Source organism: Ictalurus furcatus, chromosome 10 (genome assembly GCF_023375685.1).
Source record: "Ictalurus furcatus strain D&B chromosome 10, Billie_1.0, whole genome shotgun sequence".
Classification (NCBI taxonomy): Eukaryota; Metazoa; Chordata; class Actinopteri; order Siluriformes; family Ictaluridae; genus Ictalurus; species Ictalurus furcatus.
Window position 1 is genome coordinate 8,771,041 of NC_071264.1, and position 21,021 is coordinate 8,792,061.

The window sequence follows — 21,021 nt, forward strand, 5'->3', positions numbered from 1 at the left end:
TCTTGCTTGAAATTTGTACCTCTTTGGATCCACCAGGAACCCCATGAGAGAGGTCTGTTTTATCTTACTGGTACTCATACTTCTCACTGGTCTGGTCACTCCCTGGTCACACTGTCTGTGTTAGTCAAATCATTAAAATGAGCTAGTTAACCAACCTAACTATTACACAACCATTTGAGACAGATGGGGGAGGGGTGCCTGGATTCCTATCTGACTGATAGTTGGCTTGGTAGGTAGTTACTAGCTAGCTAGCTGCATGTCACCTTCAACCATCATAACTCACTTTTCTGATTCTGCTAGCTAGCATGTTAGACCAGCCAACTAGCTGATAACAACATAGTTGGCTAGCAAACAGTTTCGTAGCTAACTTTCCATTCCATTCGAGCAAACTGGAGTTATCACAGTATTTTTCAAGTAGATTAAATTGCACTATTTTGTTTCAGGTCTTTGTTCCTAACAATGTACACTTGGGTTCGGTGGTCGGCTAGTCGTCGCCACAAACATGTTCGTTCTGAGCAAGCTAGCTAGTGAGTGTCATGCCAACTTGCATATATATAAGTGCTTTATTAAAAATTATATATATATATATATATATATATATATATATATATATATATATATATATATATAACCCTTTCCAAAACCTTTCCAAAACCTTCACACTAACTGTTCCTCAGTGGTGGAATGCACTTCCAATATCAATCCGGACCGCAGAAACTCTCACCATCTTCAAAAAACAACTAAAGACCCACCTCTTCAATGAACACCTAACAAACTCATAATAAAAAACAAAAAATAAAAATAAAAAATGCACTTACACCTCTACTCTGCACTTTGCTTCTTCTGGAATTCAATTAATAGATCTCGTATGGTAGCACTTATTGTATTGTTCTCTGCTTGATATTGCTTTGCTTGTATCTTTCTCATTTGTAAGTCGCTTTGGATAAAAGCGTCTGCTAAGTGAATAAATGTAAATGTATATATATATATATATATATATATATATATATATATATATATATATATATATATATATATACACTGATTTTCGGGGGAGCATGCCCCCAAACCCCACTAACATTTTAGCGTCCCCCCCCCAGGTTTAAAATCGTTCCTACGCCTCTACTACAAAGCCATGCACCTTTTGTTTGAAAACTCTTGTTCACATACTTTGATTGCACATATTCCAGTGTCTACAGTTGGGATCTGCACTTTACCTACATAACAGTTACCTAATATAGTCTGCATATTTTGTATATACAACTGTACCTGACATTTTGTGCACATGACAAAAACTTGAAATGGGGGAGTTGGTAGATGCAAAATTTCTCCACAAGGTGAAGAATGGGTAGAAGGGAATAAATATGGAATTAAGGTAGATGTAGGAGGGATTTCAGTCATGGTCTCTCACACAAACCTCAAATTTATTTCTATTTTGGTTTCATCTGACCATAGAATCCGATCCCATTTGAAGTTACAGTAGTGTCTGGCAAACTTGAGTTTGTTTTTGGATGACAGTAGAGGCTTTTTTCTTGAAACCCTTCCAAATACCTTGTAGTGATGTCTTACCCATTGTTATGAACGACTAAGGAAATTTGGCCAATGTGTTACCTCATATTTATAGACCTGTGAAACAGGAAATCATGGTTGAACAATTTCCTGTTCCTAGTCACCCAGGTGTACTAAAAATATCTATGGGAATACACTTCAAATATATTTTTCTCATATGAATTCATAGGGCTGCCAATAATTGTTGCACACCTATATTTAAATATTTTTTTGGATTAACCTCTGTTGTGTTTGCAGTTGTTTTATATCCATGAGAGCAGAGTATGTTTGTGATTTTTTTTTTTAAACAAAGGATCAAAAGCTTAAACAATAAAGACAATTTTTCACAGCTTTATTTGCTCATATTTACCAAGGGTGCCAATATTCATAGCTGTTTTAGACACAGTCTCTGAGTTTAAATCTATTAATCCATAATATTATGGATAATCCATATTATTAATCAATAATAATTCATATAAAGATTTTTAATTACAGTGAATTTAAATAAAAGAACATTAGGAATTTGGCTGAAACTCTGGTTATGTTCATTGCCGCTCAGTGGGATGTTTGATTAGTGTTTCACAAAAGACAGATTTAGTGGGTGAAGCATTCTTTATTGAAAAACCCTCTTCAGCATCCCCATGACTTAGTTAAAAACATAACATATATAAAATTTGACACATTCCCAGTGGTAAAAACAATCTTTGATTAAAGGCACTATGACAAATTTAAAAATTTGCTTTTGCATTTTAAATGAGCCTGAGTGTACATTGGTAGCACCAAATTTATATTCAAGTGACATTTTATGATATACAAAGGAGATAAAGATGGGACACGATCTAGGCTTGAGAAAGACAATCTCAGCATGTATATTTAGAGGAGATGATGGTGGTGATGATGATGGTATGCGTTATCTCAATAAAGAATATTTAACATTTTCTGTACTATAAAAAAGTTGTTCATAAAAAAAAAAATAATCCAATGTACATGAATGGTCTATGAATCTATGAAATGCATATGCTGTTAAATGATGACTGTGAAATTACTCTCTTTCTTAATCCCTTTACCTTCCCAAAGCATATAAATGACATACTTATATAACTCAAAGAAACCCTACGTGATGTAAAATGAAATATGGATCCCAATTTAATGGAAAAAAAAGTTACGTGTGCTCTATTGCCCCACCAGCTACGTACTTGTTACTTTTTACCCTCCCACTGCCCGATCAGCTCCTGCTTATTGAGAAGACATTACATGCCGTTTCTACTCAATCCAGTGAAATCTTCCGGGACACAGTTTGGAAAAAGACTCCTCTAAGCAAGGAGCGATAGTCAGGAGCCCTAATTAGATGGCGGGCAGCATAGATGTTGTCATCGAGCCGTCCACGGCTTGCCAAGATATGCAGGTTATGTTGATTCAGCTGATTCTCAACAGCCAGAACATAAAGCTCAATGCCTTGTGTGTTAATTTCCGCTACCCGCCTCTTCTAATTGCCTAGTGCTCAAGCCTTGTGAGCGCCCATCTGAAAACAGCAGCAGCTTCTTCTTCCTGTTCCGGCCTCCCCTGAATTGGTTAACGGCGAAACTGAGAGCCCCGGTCACTTGCGTGCCAGCATTCTGGAACTTGGCCTCTGCGAGCTGAGCAGCCACTACAGTGTAATTGGTAGAAAAGCCAGCTTCTAGCTTAGCGGTGTCACTGTACTGCCCAACGGCAACACGGACCTGAACGTTTCTTCCTTTCTCTGCTGACAGGAAGCGCTTTACCAGCTTCTCTGTGAAGTTTTGGGTCAACTCAAAGTTTTTGGCACCGACGCTAGCTGAGCTATCCATCATAATCAGAATATCTGTGGAATTCTTAAAGGAAACTGAAACACACATATTCAGCATGTAATTTAATGTCATGAAAATGAAGTCTCAAGTATTTATAGTTTGAAGATTATGGTCGAATACATTGATAGGATTTTTACATTTAATCTTTGTAAAACAACTCACTTAAAAATGTCTAAGTATTAAATATGAGTAAGTAAGCCAGTTTCTGTTGCTAGCACCATATTGAAAACACAGTGGCTGTAACAAGTAAGTTTGTATGTTTTTACTAGTTCTAAATGCCAAAAGCTCACTAGACAAATATGTAATAATGCATATACACTATATGGCCAAAAGGATGTGGATACCTGAGCAATTACTGATAAATAAACATTACATTCCAGATTCAGCCCACCTTTGCTATTATAATAACCTCCACTCTTTTGGGAGTGCTTCCACTAGATTTTTTTAGTGGGGATTTATGCCCATTCAGCCAGAAGAGCATTAGTGAACTCAGACACTGGTGTCGGGAGAGGAGCCCAGACAGAGTTCCAGTTCATCCCAAAGGTGTTCAATGGGGTTGAGGTCAGAGCTCTGTGTGGGACACTGAAGTTCTGCCACTCCAACTTTGGCAAACCATGTCTTCATGGAGCTCGCTTCGTGTACAGTGGCATTGTCACACCGAACAGTTTTGGGCCTCTTAGTTCCAGTGAAGGGAAACTGTAATGCTACAGCATTCAAATGACATTTTATACAATTGCAGGTTTCCAACTTTGTGGTATCAGTTTGGAGAAGTACTACTTATGAGTGTGATGGTCAGGTGTCCATACACGTTTGGCCATATCGTGCACTAGCGTCAACATTCACCTATTTCTAGTTTAGCATGGGCAGACAGAGCAGAATCTATTTTTCATCTAAAATTATATAAATACTTACTTGGACAAGTGTACTTTGGGCATTTCTTGTCTGAAATAAACACCCCCCAAAAAACAAAAACAAACAAACAGGACAAGTTATTTTCATACCCCAAACAGATCAGTTATGAAAATAGAAAACATAATGCATTGTCAGCATCTTACCTTGACACATTGTGTCGGTCAAGTTTTGGAGGAAAGTATCATCCAGGAGCATGCCGAAGTTGTTAAGGACAAACGAGGCACCTGGTTTACTCGGATCACTTGAACAGCTCACGTCTTCCACCTGATCACTGCTGGGCTGTCTACCAGAATAGTCTATAACACCTACACCAACAACCTATCACAAAAAAGGTACTGTAATCATACAAGACATTTGAAACATTTTATACAAGTATTATATGCTTAAAAAAGTAAACAGTAGTTATCAAGGGTTATAACAGTCTATTGCTCTGCTTTGTTCCTCAAGGTTCTGTTTAGTCCAATGAAATATGATCTACTGAATAAAGCATGTTTAGGTAGATAACATGTATTATATCATGTTAGAGGTAATAGAAAACATTTTAACGCCAAAGGTTCTAGTTAACAGAATGTAGTTAAAAAGATATAAATGGGCTTTTCTTACCTGTAGGCCTCGGCCACACAGTGTATTTAGAGGCACCTTGTCTCTCTTAGTGTCCGAACGACCATCAGTCAGGACCAGCACGACACTGTTTGAATGGTCTGCTCCCAGCCGATGGATCATCTTATCCCATGAATACTCGAGGGCTTCTCCGGTGTAGGTGGCTTCAGCCAGCCAACGCAACTCTCTAACAGCCCTGAAAAAAATAGACAAGATTAAAAAAAACCATGATGAAACAGCCAAGAGAAATCAAAGACATACCGGCAGACAAATGTTTAAACCAAAGTTAATTGATATTCCCATGAAGTGTTTTATTGTGATAATTGTACCTCTTGAGCGCTGTTATGTTCCGGATGTCGGGGTCACCAAGCTTCACAACCTCTTGAGCCTTTTCTCCACTGTACTGAACCACACCAATCCGAGACTCGCTCAAGCCAAACTGCACACAATATAAAAGGAGGCATTTGACTACACAGAACACACAAAGCCTCATTTTTTGAAGTTGCTATTTCGGTCTGTTTGTCCACATACGACTGAAAACATTCACTAAAGGAATCTTACTTTGACTTGCTGATCTCTGATCAGTCTGTCAATGACAGCTATGATGAAGTCCTTAGCGATTGCAAAGTTGTTAGCTCCGATACTCTCAGAGCTGTCCACAATAAAGGTAATGTCCAGGGGTCCACACTTGCACTCTGAACAAACACAAAGAAGAATTCTATTTCCATTGTTTCTAAGCTCAAGTCCTAGTCCAAACCAAACAGAGTTAGAGTCATTTCCTCTTGCACACTTCAAAGCGAAAGAAGAGAAGTCTACTCACCACAACAAGCTGAAAAAAGAAAAGAAAAAAAGAGAAAACCCTTGAGAATTAGACCTTCCATTCCGTTGTGTGAAAGCAAGTAGCAAAAAAGCAGAGATTAAAAATGAGCTCAGCATGGACAAAGCAGCATATGCAATTGCCTGAATAATTATACATTTTATTTTGAAAACTTAGAAGAAATCTCTAACCTAGAACACTTTGAGAATAGAATTTTTTTCCACAAAATGCATCCTTCTCTTAGCATTAAGTCATAAATAAACATTACAACAATGTGTTATCAGTAAGCTCTTAATTCACACCCTATCCATATAAGGCTTCTCTCTTTCACAACTACTGTATTTAATGTTTTCCCCAAAGTAGTATAAATTAAATGTTAATGGGATTTCACAAAAAATGTCTGTTAATGTACTGACTCAGAGGCCTAAATGAACAGCTGGCCGTAGTCTTGTTTTCCAGCATGCCTTGTCTTTCTTTACTTGCAAGTAACTTTCCGCAAGTCTGTGTTAACTTGATAGGCTGTGCTCAGTTTTAATTTATGGAGAAGGCTTAGGAAAAATATTCTGGTTCAAAAGAACTCTGAAAAATGGCAATGGTCACAGCGTACTCACAGCACATCCTCATGATGATATCCAGGATCTCACAGTCCTACACACACACACACACACACACACACACACGCTTAACTTTGAGCTGCACCATAAATCTTACATTCCAAATCCATCTTAGTAGAAACTCTGTAATACAGCATGCACAACTGCACTCAAGGTCTTCTAGTTACTGGGAGAAACCTGATTCTCATTTAAAACATATTTTATAACTGATATATCCAGATGCAAATTATACAACCTGGCCATGATATAAATCTCACTTTTTGTTGTGCATTTTCCTTTTCTCCTTAATAATCAGACACGGCAGTACTAACAAGAGCACTTTATATTCAATTTTTTTCTTACAGAGCTTTTATGTAAGGCTCATTACTGTGTAACTAATGGTGTTAAAATAAATAAATAAATAAATACTGCATAATGCGTATTGTCTAATGTCTACTGATGAGTTTACATATTTAACTCTAGTATATATTTTTTTCTGCATTAAGAGAATCCTTTACAAGCCTTACAAAGCCAGAGAGATTAAAAAAAAAATCTTTGGAGACAATTTGGTCAGTTCCATATAATATGGTATGTTAAAGAGTTTCAGAGGACATCACAGTCCAGACAGAAATAAGGATTTAATTTCAAGTTTGATTTTGACTGAAAAGTCAAAGAGTGATAAACACTGCTATCAATTAATGTATGCACAATGTTTGCATACCCTTCAGACAAAATGAAGACTTTCGAATGAATATGAAGAAAATGAAGAAATTTCTAGCAACAAAACTTTTAGGCCCAGATACGGATCTCAAAAAGATTCCTGAAACAGTAAAACTAAGACAGTTATGAGTAATTTCTCATCATCAAGTACAACATTTATTAATGGCTATAAGGAGAGTCAGAACACTGTTCAAACGTGACATGAAAGCAAAATAAAAAGGAGTGTAGAGAAGAATGTGATCTGTTATTAAAATAAACATAAAGTAAATTTTCTGGGGAAGAAATAAGAATGGAACTCATAGTAATTTTGAACTACTGATCAGAAGGTCATGAGTTCAAATCTCAGCACTGCCAAGCTGCCACTGTTGGGCCCTTGAGCAAGGCCCTTAACCCTATCTGCTCAGTTGTATAATTGAGATAAATATAAGTCGCTCTGGCAAATGCCAAAAATGTAACTATATCCTCATTGTGTACAATAACTTTAACAAAGCTCTTTTTTTTTAATCTTCAAATGTCAGAATTTGGTTTACATAAAATATTACTTTAGTAATATTAATAAAATGAAACTATTGGCATGCACACCTCACTAGATTTTGCACTTTTACAGGTTTAAAGGCTGCTTCTAGATCCTCTCAGTCATAACATTAAACCAAATTATTATGTACAACAGAGATAAAGTTTGATATTTTTCATTTAAAAACCACTCAATAATAAGCGAGGAGATAGCAGATAGATAGATAGATAGATAGATAGATAGATAGTGTTAACTAGATAATGTCAGCTATGTGAAAATATTCCAGCATTTAAGCAGTTAAAAGGAAAATACTTCATTGAGAATTTGGCTTGGGGTGAGTCAAACAGTTTCATTTATTTCCACTGCAAGAAAGCGGTCCTGGCCCGGACTGCGAGCTCCTGGTCTGGAACCATTGTTCGGAAAGAAAACTTCAGACTTTCTTTCAAAACACTCTGGACACTTTGGTTTTGATTAATTCTCAAAGAGTGACTTATGTTAAGAAAACTGATTCAATCCTCATGATCTCAGAGACTGGACTATACCACTGCTACAAAATTATTATGTTACTAATGTTAATGTTAAAGTGGCAGTTATGCTGATGTTTCAATACAAACAGTAATTTGTATGTATTTTCTCATGAGTCAAAAGAGGGTGTGAACATCTTAAACTTGTTGTCTAATCAGATGAATCAGGATTATTGTAGTAGATGCATGCAACATATGATTTACTGGACATGTGTGATTGTTCAAGGCCAACTTACATCAACTCCAGGGGGCCCAGGAGGTCCAGGAGGTCCCTGGTCATTAGAAAGGAAAGATTGAAAAACAATATGCATGTATACAGTGAATACAATATATACAAAATGCCCTTAACTTGCACCACTGATCACACAGAAAATGATAATGTTATGCTGAATGCTCCTTCTATAACACTGGCCAGGATAGTACTGAGCAAGTCTTTCGTCCTTCTTACACAGAAGGATCTCTGCCAGGGAAAAGTTGATCCAAGCCTTTAGTGACATCAAGCTCCAAATAAGAGCATTTTTGAGGCAGAAGAGTCTCCTCCTTCATGAATGGCGTCCATAGTGGAGCATGGTGGAATTCCTGCCTAAGAACAAGCAGGCTCTTCCCCCAGGCTTGTAACTCGTGAGACAACATTCAGTACTGGTCCAATATGTATGTCCAGTATATATACACACAGCACCAGCACAGAAAGGGAGATTTTTACTACTATTGTTTTTTAAATACCGGATCTTTCACACTTGAACACACAGGTCAAAAGTGGTCAACTTTTTTTTGGATGATAAATTCCACCTGCAATAAATCTGTTTTTGGCTTTTTATTTGACTTTGAGGAAAAATATGAGGAAAAAATATGTTGACTGAACACTGTGCTCTCAGTGGATTCTTCTGTGTCTTTTGCGAACCGTGAAAAAGTCTCCCGAGTTGCACAAAAGAATAGCATTCTGGAGTTCAAATCCAGACGATGCTAGCGCCAACATCAGCTCATCAGTGAAAGCAAAATGGCTGTGCTCTCAGGGTGAGTGGGGTGGCATACTCTCTCTCCCCTGTCGATCACAGCAACACTAGCCAATCATGGGCAACTGTGAGCTCATGTATGCAGAACAGGTCCGAGTGTTCTGCATACATGGAGGAGGGTGTTATGCTACTCTGTGATGCAGCATGAGCCACAGTTTGGAAAGACATGGAGGCTGACTTCATGTGTCTCCTAGTTGTCATTTGATAGGGCTGAGTTAGCTGGTGAGTGGGAACCGACAAGACCATATTGTGGAGATAACGGAGGAAAAAAAACAAACAGATATTACAAATACATACAGAACTGTGTTGAGGTACATACAATAAAATGTACAATGATGTATGCTGGGATATGGCAAGGGCAGTAAAATCATTTTGAGTGAAAAATTTGTTTTTATTTTTTTTGTACTCACAGGTAATCCTTCAGGACCTCTATGTCCTTTTGGTCCTTTTGGCCCAGGCTCTCCTGGATCAGTGTTCTATAAAAAATATAAGAAGACACCCAAAGTCAATGAAAGTTAATGAATAAAATAATACTGAATATTAAACATTGAATAATGACACAGAATAATCTTAATAATGTGTAATATAATCTATTTCTGTGGCACAAGTATTTCTAATTTCAAGCTTTCAGCTCCTATTTGGATGAACTAGCATAAACCACTTCATACAAATGCATCTATATGGTTTAACTAGATCATGGTCAAGCTGGAAGGATAATACCAAACAGCTGGTGTTCTTTTACAGCCGTCTCACTTATACTACTTCTCATGCCCTCAAATTACACACTTTAAAGCCGACAAGTATCAGTCACAATGTGAAGGGTTGTTTTGCTTTGCTTTACACAGACATCTGACAAAAACAAACCCCTTGGGTAAGGGAGATGTTAAGCAAACCCCACAAAATATTTATAATCACACAAGAATATTCCCAAATAACACTTGTGAGCAGAATACAGTACACCCCTAAGCACAACTGCAGATTTAGAGAACAGGAAAGCACAAGCATGATCCACATGGTTCAAATTTGTTATATAGTCTGATAGAACATATCTCAAAGACACAGTACAGACACTTAGGACAGGAAGATTTTGTGTGAAGCATGTACTATGTAATACCCTAGAATGAAACAAATTTTGAGTAATTCAGAGAACTGAGCAATATATACAACAAATGACAAATTTGTAAACACATGTGCAATGGTGTGTCTCATGCAATGCACTCTTTGAAAAGCCCAGAAAACTTTAAATAAAAGAGTCAGCTAGCAAAAAAGATTCTGATAGTCCAATATCTGCATTGACGGCTGGTGATGATATTAGAAGGGAGGGATAAAATCCAAAAGCTCGACAGTGAAACTATTAAAGTTGATTGATGGTCAGTAATATAATACAATAATAGAATGATCTCACCTTTTGTTCAAAGCAAATACACTAAACGTACAGTTCTGTTACCTGTCCTTTTGTGTTAATTTGCATTCAGACACTGCACTTGGCTTGGACATGTGCTCAGTCTGTTTCTCTTCCAAATATATTTTAGGGGGAAAATGTACGATAGAATAAATAACCCACTTTGTTCATGTTCATTACAGCTCCAACTGTATTTTACATTCTCACATCACTTCTGATGTTGTGTTCTGGTTCATGAGCAGCATGGGCTGAAAAATATCATCTCAAATGCACATGAAATCTAGGGTTTCACACTGTGTAAACACCTGAGATGATCAGCTGCATGAATCTCCAGCAAATAATCTGATGTGTATGCCAAAAATAGAACTGTGTTTTTATCTTTGAAAGACAGGGGGCTTTGCTCTGCTAGCCCATTTATACCAGCCAACCCTGGGCATAAGACTTAGTCATCCAAGGAGATGACAGGTTTGGAAACTCTTCTGGAAGCCAAAGCTGTTCAACGAAGTCTCTGGGGCCAACATCAGCAACAGCTTTCCATCATTTCAGCCTCAGTTGAGGAACACATAAAACAGCCGTCCTCCCTCCGTCCCACTGTAGTGGCAATATCCTGTCAACTTTCCCTTCCTCATAGACACGCCAGAACATCAGTTCTTCTCCAAGTTCTAAAGCTAAAACTGTTCCCTTACCCTTGCACTAACCTTCCCAGAGTAGTACAGCAGCAACCCTTTGCAGTGCCAGTGGTTTTTCTCAAGCGCTTGCTGTATTTTGCTCAACAACTTCCCATCTCCTACTTTTTCCATAATGCATTTGATTGTAATGCAGATTTTTGTACCCTAGTTGCCAGTAGTAGCTGGAATGAGGCTGTGCTTTTGCTAGCTTAGGGAAATGGTTTCAGAGCAGATTTAGACACAGAACTTGCTTGCCACACTGAAGCAGTCAACTCAGACTCACTAATCAACCTGTCTTTCCAACCTCCTCTAGGAGCACAGGTGAAGTCAGCCATCCTGCCCAGACAACTCTCCACTATCACACACTGAACTCCCAGAACCCATGGAGATAGAGGCAGCAGAGAAGGTGTTGGGTTTGTATTGCAGGCAGAGCTAGGATACATCATCAGAAACTTGTGAAGACTGATCTTGACTTTGCAAGGTTAACAATTCAAGAAAGTGTGTCAAGGTGACCTTGTGTGCTAATGCAGTGAGTATGAATCCTGAGCGTTTCATATTTCAACCAGTGTTCGTCTGTAGCTCTGTACTGCAGAAAATCTCACTATATCGTGTTAGCCCTGACTAACTTTAGTGTTGCAGGAAACTTCATTGAATATTAACTTGGTCAGCATTTAGACATGTCCATCTCACCAGTCTCACCCACTGTATGGATTCAAACATTGCATGGGAGACTCATTGAGTCTGGCTCAGACTAACTCTAACTCACATCACACAACCTCTTACCCTCTCTGTCAGCACCACACACCAAGGGGAACCTTCCCTCTTTGTAATCAAGACCTACATAATAGCTCATTATTCTGGGACTTCTGTGGCTCCATAAAACGTAACCCACCGATTTCATGGGACCATAGTTTTCCTGGCCAGATTCTTGTTTGCAGCAATGTATAATAAAGCCCCAATTGCTAGTTACGTCCACCTCTGTTAAAAGCCCTTCTGATCAGACTCCTGAAGAGATCTCTGTCCTGTGGTTTACTCGCATCGCATCACAGGGCTAGGCCCTATCCCCTGTCCCCAGTAAAAATTAAAGCTATGGATGACTATATTTCAGAGGTCCTTGCCCCAGGGTATATCAGGCTCTCAAAGTCTCTGCAGAACTCTTTTTTATGTTGAAGGCAGGGGGCCTTTGCCTATGTATTGACTACAGGAGACTTAATAACATCACCACTGAAATATCCCTATTCTCTCCCTTTAGTGCCTTCATTCCTTGAACAACTTAGATGAGCTATCTATTTTGCTAATTTTGACCTTGACAGCATATCATCAATCTTATCAGGATTCATGAATGAAAAACAGCCTTTATCATCAACCCTACTAAACAATTAACAAAAAAAAATAGAGGGAGCAGCTGGGAGAGCCACCCAAAATGTACCACACAGTCTTTTTCTCCGACAAGCTTCCTTCTGCCAAGGAGAACTATGATACTGGTAACCCAGATTTGCTGACCATAAAACTTGCATTCAAAGAAAGGCACCACTCAGGGAAAGGGGCCACTCACCCTGGTCATGCTACCTGCTGTGGGCCAACATACCTTAAAACTCCCTAAGCCGTTTCTTAACTGGTTTGAACCCATTCCACTGCATGCTGGGTTAATAATTTCCAATTTCCCCATGGGACACACCTATGGACAGTCCAACCATAATTGAATAGATGAACATGTTACTTATACAGGGTGTCCCAAAAGTCTCCGAACATAGGGGACTACGTATGCCAGTTCTTCGTTCTTTTGTCAAAGGCACTCTTAAAGGCTATAAAAATTGTTTTGGAAGACATTTTGCTAAAAAGTGTTCTTTTCCCCTATGTATGGAGACTTTTGGGATGTCTGCTTGTTAAACCCCATTAATTCATATTCAGTTTTTAAAGAAGGTGATAGGGAAGTCACCACCCACTATTGGACACTGGAGTGGCACCGATAGTTTGAAACCTGTTAGACTCATGGAGGAGGACAAATGCAATACAGTACCTTGTTGATTGGAAAGGATACAGCCCAGACAGAGGATCAGGGCCAAGTACATTCTTGACCTTTTTTAAACTAAGATGTTCACTCAGTTTTAGGCTTTTACTGTCAGAAGAAAACAGAATTGTTTCATTGTGTGTTCATCCATTGGTCAATGAGACGTTCACCATTTCTTACCTTGTCAGGGCAAAAAAAAAAAAAAATTAAAGTTTTTGGCCAGGCTTTTAGGACTTCAAAACTACATAGTAAAACAAAATAATTTGGAATCATCCTAATTTTGCTAATCATTGCTTATTTTTTTTGTCAGCACAATATTTCTGTGCTCCAAAACTGTCTGCTGCTGCACTTTATGTCCAAAAACAAGGCCCTTAATCAAGAGGCCTATAAGGTTGAGTTGAAACATTTATTGTTCAGATTGTGCTTATTGTTCAGGTGATTATTATAATAAATAGATTATTGTTCAAACAACATGACTGAAGTTATGGTATAAATGTTTTTTAATCTTCTCTCATTTTTTGCACACAATCCTTGTTTTAAGCAAAGGTTTGCTGATGTGAAATATTTTTACTTGGCTATGTCAAATGTGGTTCAGCCCATAAACACTGGGGAGGTACAGATGGTGAGATAAGGGAGCTGCACAAAGCATGCTTGCCTAAAGTCGAACAAACAAGACTGTTTTTCAAGCATACTCTTTACATTCAATTGAATGTTGTTATGATGTGAGCCTGAAATCACCTAATTGACAGCACTTTTAAATATGACTAACTACAAATATGTGGAGCCCATATATTTAATATATATATCCAATATAAATATCCAATCCCACCAAAGCACTCAAAACAAGATCTCAATATTGGAATACAAACATGTGTAGCAATTCATCAAATATATACCGAACCAACTGTGAAGTCACCATATGGGCTCCAGGTGTGAGCCACGCTTGTATATTACATTGCATTGCATGGGAAAGTTGGCCTAAGTTCTAGTTCGAGTGCCAGCCTATACCCTCCCTCATTATTACCTTATTTGGATCTGAGAACATAAGCTTTATCAAAATGCAAGTTATTACAGTACAGTTCTGCAAAAGTACACAAACTGGTAAAGGAGAAAAATATTTGATTATACATAATCTAACATTTCCTGTCCTGTCCTGCCAGAACCAGAATCTCCAACTACATTTCTCCAGTTTCGTGACTCATGAACAATAAACATGAGCTTGCTAGAATGAACTCTTCACATAACATTTTCAGCCATTTTCATTACCAACCCAGAGGAACTGAACTGTTTATTCAATTGGACTGAATTTCCAACATCATGTAAACATAGACAGAGTGAAAAATGTGCAAACACATCAACTCCTAAATAGCACAAAACACATTGCTTTAAAGAAAACTATATTCCAAACAGAAGTGTATCCATTCAGTTGTAAAGAGTGTAATTGTGTTTTATTTAAATTCAGAACCAATAATGATAGCACTGAAGAATGTGTACTGTCCACTCTAAGCATTCTGAGCTTCTAATATGATGCAACATTAATCTTCTTAATTTTCTTCTGAACTGAGCTTTCTCTACAAAAATGTCTGGGTTAACCCTCTTCCCTGAGAAGGGGCCGAGACATTGCATCACGCTCGACACTTTGGGAACACCCCTTGGCAGAAACGTTGCCTGAATATGTGTGAAATCACGCCATGTGTGAAATCATGGCCTGCCTCAGTCAGGTGGCAAAGTAGAAACAAGTGACAAAGACTATATAAGGCACCCACACACTATATCATTCAGCTTCTATTTTTTGAAGGAAGACACAATTTGCAGGCATGACAAAATATGGCCAATGAGACGCAATGTCTCAAACCCTTCTCAGGGAAAAGGGTGTAACCCAGACGTTCCCTTTCCTAGGGAACGCTTGATGCTTGGGTATGAGAATACCCACTATTCCATACTGAACCATGTCTGTCAAAAAATGTCTGTGAAGTATATATGCACAAAAACACTTCTTGAACAAACATAGAATGTCTCATCTTACAGCATACCCTCAGGCCTTCCCAAAGCGTCAACTGTAATGCTACGTAGAGTTCGCTTGGAAAGGGAACACCTTGCTACCTTTGCATCACGTTGTCTTCTACTTTCCCTTTTGGTCAGTTATTAAGTCAATTCATCCCAGCATATTGGTAGTACATTAGGGCAAATTTCCCCAACAAACCCAATGCTATTCACACTGCTAACTACACGTAATGCACGGCGCACAATTTGTACTGAAACAAGGGAACCTCTTTGATGTAGCCTTACCCAAATACTCCAACCAAAAATCACATGGCGATTCCAGAATAATATTGCCAGATATATAAAAAAAATTATAATATTGAAAAAATATTTTAAAAACACTGATGTGTCCAAATGGCTATGCACATGATATCTTGTGAGGGCTGAAGATTCTTCTGTCAGATTGAAACATATGGGACTTATTACAACCAGCATGGTGGCTGAGGAGTTTGGCGTCAATAAAGTGCATTCTTGGCTGAACCTGGACTTTCCAAAAGACACACATAATGGAGAACAATCTAAGAGTTGCTACCAACACTATTTATCTTCAAATAATACAATGGCAGTTTATTCAAGATTAAAACATTAAGCTTAAGTTTCAACTCTTTGTATATTCATAAGTTCTTTTCCATTTTTACTTAAAAGAAGAGAAAAGCCTGGAGCAATGTCAGGAATATCAGCAACCTTTAGAGTCAGGAGCTTCTCTGAGGCTGACTCTAAGGGCTCAAATAGGGTGCCTGACAGACCTTCCAGGACCACACAGAAAGGTCCCAGCAAGGTATCTGTGGTCTACAGATGGGACTCATCTGTCTGATCACCATGCATAAACCTCGATATTAGAGGATGTTGCCCCACAGAAGCTCCATCAATAGGGGTGTGGCTGGCCGAAATGGCGACCATGTAGACCCTAATTGTAGAAGGAGCCAACCCTGCTGAGAAACATTCCTGTAAGAATGCAATATGCGTTGCCTCCAAATGTGAACCTCAGGAAGTTCCTGTGACTGGGCAATATTTCTATGTCGAAATATGCGTCTTTTAGATCTATCTTTTAGATCTATCATCACAAACCAATCCTCAAACTGAATCTGTGGAACAATAAGTTTGAGCATCAACATCTTGAACCTGTATGTCCGAAAAGTACGGTTTAGATGACGCAGATCTAAAATTGGCTGCATACTCCCATCTTTTTTGCAGACTAGAAAATAACGGCTACAAATCCTCTCTCCTTGAGAGAAAGGTACATGTTCTATGGCCCCTTTGTCCAAGAAAGATCTTAATTCCTGAGCTAACGCTGGGGTCTGCTCAGTGTTGAAAACTGTGGTGAGCATGCCTCTGAAACGGGGTGGGGGTGGGGGTTGAGCTCTGAACTGGACCTGGTAACCCTTTTCTATGGTGGACAGAACACTGGAGATACATTTGGCAATAGTCTCCACGCTGTCAGATGGTCTTTTAGTGACGTTAACTGTTCCACATTTTGGAGGGAAAGCATAAGATTTTCATTGCCCTGTGACAGCTTGCTGACCCGAGAAATCTGAAAATTTGGGATGACATTGACAAGGGGGGCCCTACAGTAATACTGGGGGCTAACTGCCCTAACATCCTCTTGTCCCCTGATACCTCCCTCTGTGGCCCATCAAGACCTCTTCTTCTTCTTCATCCTTAAATCAAGTATACTAGCAGGCTGGTCCCCTTCTTTCTGCAGGGGAGGTGGGCCGCCACGCTCACCTTCTGTGCCTCCCTCACATTTGTACTGGCCCATAGATGCCCAAGCGAACTCAACACAACAGGGAAGGGACTGGCTGAACACCGCTATTGGCTGTTTTGCCTCCCAAAACCTGTCGATGATGGTGTTAACCATGCTACCGATGAGGCCAGAAGGTGTAACAGGGGCATGTAGAAGGGAGACTTTACCTAATCCTCTATCCCCTATGAGAGACTGATCCACAGGTGCCTCTTCGCCAAATTGAATAATATGGTGGGCCGTTTGCTTGGTCACATGAAGAGACAAATCCGTGGACCCACAAGCGGGACCCGCTTCTGCAAAGGCTTTGCCAACCAACGGCAAGGTGGTCTTACACAGCTTGGATGACAAAGCCAACCCCCTTAATTTCACTGCCGTCGATGGAGAGAGGTAGCTCGCAAGTGCCTCCTCCACCTTCAGCATAGCAAAATAACTGTACTGTTCATTCAAAACAATGGCCGAATAATCTGATGCCTTGGGGTCATAAACACGGGTGGTATACAGCTTTCCCCAGAAGCGTGATATTTCATGGTGCGCTTCTGGAAAAAAGGGGAGTTTTCTGTAGTGTGAGAGAATTTTTGTTTCACTGGGAAGGAAGCACTCATCCAGCCTGTCATGAGCATCTTCCTCTTCCCCAGGCCAGTCTAGTTTTAATTTCTCAACTGCCCTAGTGATCACTTCGAGCAACTCTTTATAGGACTGAGAGCTGCTTTCTGATGATGCACTGGCTCCCCCTCTGGCTCCTCAGTGTCAGAGAGGGTGGGTTTACTCTCTATACAACAAGGAGAAATCACTTTGCAAGCTCCAAAACCCGGTACCGGAGATTTTGGATCTGGAGATCTTTCTCCGGTTCCTTCTCCAGATCCATATAGGACCCCCAGGAGTCCTTCGGTTCTCCCTTCGGCTGAGAAGAGCAACAACTGAGGGCGGAGCTGCTTCATTGTGAAGAATTCACAAAGAGTGCAGTCAGCCCCCTGCTGCAGCATGCTCCACTCCCAGACACTTCACAAAGAAAATGTGTCCTCTGTAATATAGCGTGAGTAGGGAGTAATGCACTTTCTGAATTCTCCCTAACTCATTCTGTTTCCACAGGATAGTGACAGAAGAGGGAAATATACAATATATAATTTATATATATATATATATATATATATATATATATATATATATATATATATATATATATATATACACACACACACACACACACACACAGTTGGGGAAATAGGTATTAAACATGAACATTAAACATTTTTTTCAGTAAATATATTTCCAACGAGGCTATTCACATGAAATTTTCACCAGACATCAGTATTAACTCAAAACATCTGGAAATATGAAGAATTCACAACATTAAAGTCCATAAATAAAGTTATGTGTAATAAAGCGGAATGATTAACAAGTATTCAGGTGTGATTTTGGCCCATTCTTCTAAACATATTGTCTTTAAATCTTGTTCAATTGGATTAAAGTCAGGTGATTGACTGGGCCATTCTAACGCCTTGATTTTATTTCTGGAAGGTCCACCCACATCTCATCTTCATCATCCTGGTGGATGGCAGCAGATTCTTCTCAAGAATCTCCTGGTAAAAGGCTCCATTCATCGTTCCTTCAATTATATGAAGTCTGCCAGTACCATGTGATGAAAAACAGCCCCACACCATGATGCTTCCACCTCCAAACTTCACTGTTGATATAGTGTTTTTAGAGTGATGTACAGTGCCATTTCCTGTCCAAACATCCAAAAAAGCCAAAAAGTTCAATTTTGCTCTCGTCTGACCAGACTATACTCTCCCAGAATTTAATAGCCAGTATTTATAGAGTTTTAGCAAACTTTAAACAAGCTTCGACATGCCTTTTCTTTAGTAATGGAGTCTTGCGGGGTGAGCGTGAGCAGTGGAGTACATTGCCTATTGTTTTCTTTGTTTTCTCTGTGACGATGGTACCTGCTGCCTCCAAGTGTTTCTGGAACTCTTTCCGAGTGGTCCCTGGCTCTTGGGCTACTCTTCTGACTATTCTTCTCCCTGGTCAGAAATCTTGTGAGGAGCTTGCACATAATGGCCCCGATGGTGCTTACTGGAAGATTCGGAAGTTTTGAAATACGTCTGTATCCGATCAATTTGATTAGCAACAATAAGGTTGTGAAGGTCTTGGGAGAGCTCTGCTTTTACCCATCATGAGATGTTCCTTGTGTGACACCTTGGTAACAAAAAGCCTTTTTATAGACCATCAATTTACAAACCCAGCTGATATTAATTTGCACAGATAGGGGGTATAATTACTTACGGATTTCAGCTGGTTCCTTGCCTTACCTTGCCTTGGAGAACTGCTTTTTCTTAGCGTGTTCAATACTTTTTTCCTGTGTCATTCCACTTTATTATACAACACTTTATTTATGGACTTTAATGTTGTGAATTCTTTATGTTTCTGGATGTCTCGAGTTTTTAACCAATGTCTGGTGAAAATTTCATGTACATAGCCTCATTGGAAATATGTTCACTGAAAAAAAAAATGCTGACGCGTTCAATACTTATTTCCCCCACTATATGGATGTGTATATATATATATATATACACACACACACACACACACACACACATATATATGTATGTATGTATAATATATATATATATATATATATATATATATATATATATATATATATAAAGGAAAATAGAGCTAAAGTGAAACGTTTTTGCAATATTTGTTCACACATGACATGACATGACATGCAGCTTTGCTGAAGACAATGAAGCTGATGACGAGGTTTACAGGCGCCATTTTATAGTCACACGACGCGTTAAATGCCACGTCACCTGACCTCGGCAAGCCTATAAATTGGTGTGATTTTACGCAGACTTCAGATACCAGTCACGCGTTAAGTTCATGCAACATTGAGTTCCCTTTGAAAGGGAACAGCAAATGTACCAGTGCCACTAAACTAGTTAGCCTCTTCTTACAGTAGGTACTCACATCTGAACCAGGTTCACCGGGTTCCCCGTCATCCCCTTTGGGCCCTGGTGTTCCTCTGCTTCCCTGAAGAGGATGAGAGAATGAATAAAAATATTAGCTTTAGAGTCTAGAGTCTCTCAGAATCATAAGCAACAAACTTTTTATCATGTATAATCTCGCCATTAGTATTATCTGATGCAAGCTAGTAAAAGCAACCAGAAGTGGAAGAAAGAGAAAACTTTTTGTTGACTGCTTGATACTTACAGGCTCTCCAGGATCTCCCCTGGGACCATGATAACCCTAAGACAGGGAAAAGACAAAGATAAATCAACCTCTCATGGAACAACTGAGATTTTTTGAGTACATGTTTTTACGAGACTTCTGATATACCTGGAAACCATGGCAACCCTCTGTTCCATTTCCTGGTGGTCCATCTACTCCCTATGGATTAAACAACATAATCACAATGGCCAGTTTGTAGACTTATGTTTGTGGAAACCTGCATCTTTGGTTATTTTACACAGAAAGTGAACAAGACTAACACACCCTCTCTCCAATAAGGCCTCTGTCTCCTGGGGCACCTTTGATTCCTCTGGGTCCTTTACTACCCTAAAAAATAAAGGATGAACATAGTAAATGATTTTTTGTCATTAGTATGTAAGACAGCAAAAAAATGCCATGTTCTAATTTTTTAAAACCTCTTACCTCTTGACCTGTGGGACCCTCATCTCCACGGTAACCTGGAGGCCCAGGCTTTCCTGTCTCACCCTGAGATTTAATGAAAATTTTGATTTTTAATGAAAATAACTTGTGAGTTCATACTTTAATTCATATACTATGATAATGAATTATATACAGCACAGTCCAAAAGTGTTCAGGGATCAATGGATTTTTTTTTCTCATCAATCAACAAAAATACCCCATAATGAAGAAGCAAAAACATTTTGTAAATATTTGTAAAAATTAAATATCAAATTTATATAAGGATTCTGACTTTTTAATCTGTACTTTATTAAGGATGTTGAGTAAAATCTGGACAAAATTTAAGGACCCACACCTGCATTGTCTGGGCTGTGTATTTCAGGTCATTGTTGTGTGGGAGGATAAACCTTGAGCAGGTTTTCCTGAATGATA

General features: G+C 38.9%; 1 protein-coding gene across 1 annotated transcript in view; it reads right to left on the minus strand.

Annotated features, from left to right (window-relative positions):
* Window positions 1-1,884: 1,884 nt before the first annotated feature.
* Window positions 1,885-21,021, minus strand: part of col6a1 (collagen, type VI, alpha 1) — a 34,683-nt gene continuing 15,546 nt past the window's right edge. Inside the window, 16 exon segments of the mRNA XM_053634447.1 lie at window positions 1,885-3,025; window positions 3,027-3,412; window positions 4,290-4,319; window positions 4,433-4,607; window positions 4,893-5,085; window positions 5,219-5,328; window positions 5,451-5,584; window positions 5,710-5,718; window positions 6,318-6,354; window positions 8,294-8,329; window positions 9,481-9,546; window positions 19,909-19,971; window positions 20,152-20,187; window positions 20,278-20,328; window positions 20,434-20,496; window positions 20,593-20,655. Coding sequence (XP_053490422.1) covers window positions 2,816-3,025; window positions 3,027-3,412; window positions 4,290-4,319; window positions 4,433-4,607; window positions 4,893-5,085; window positions 5,219-5,328; window positions 5,451-5,584; window positions 5,710-5,718; window positions 6,318-6,354; window positions 8,294-8,329; window positions 9,481-9,546; window positions 19,909-19,971; window positions 20,152-20,187; window positions 20,278-20,328; window positions 20,434-20,496; window positions 20,593-20,655 — 1,662 coding nt within the window. The 3' untranslated portion in view covers window positions 1,885-2,815.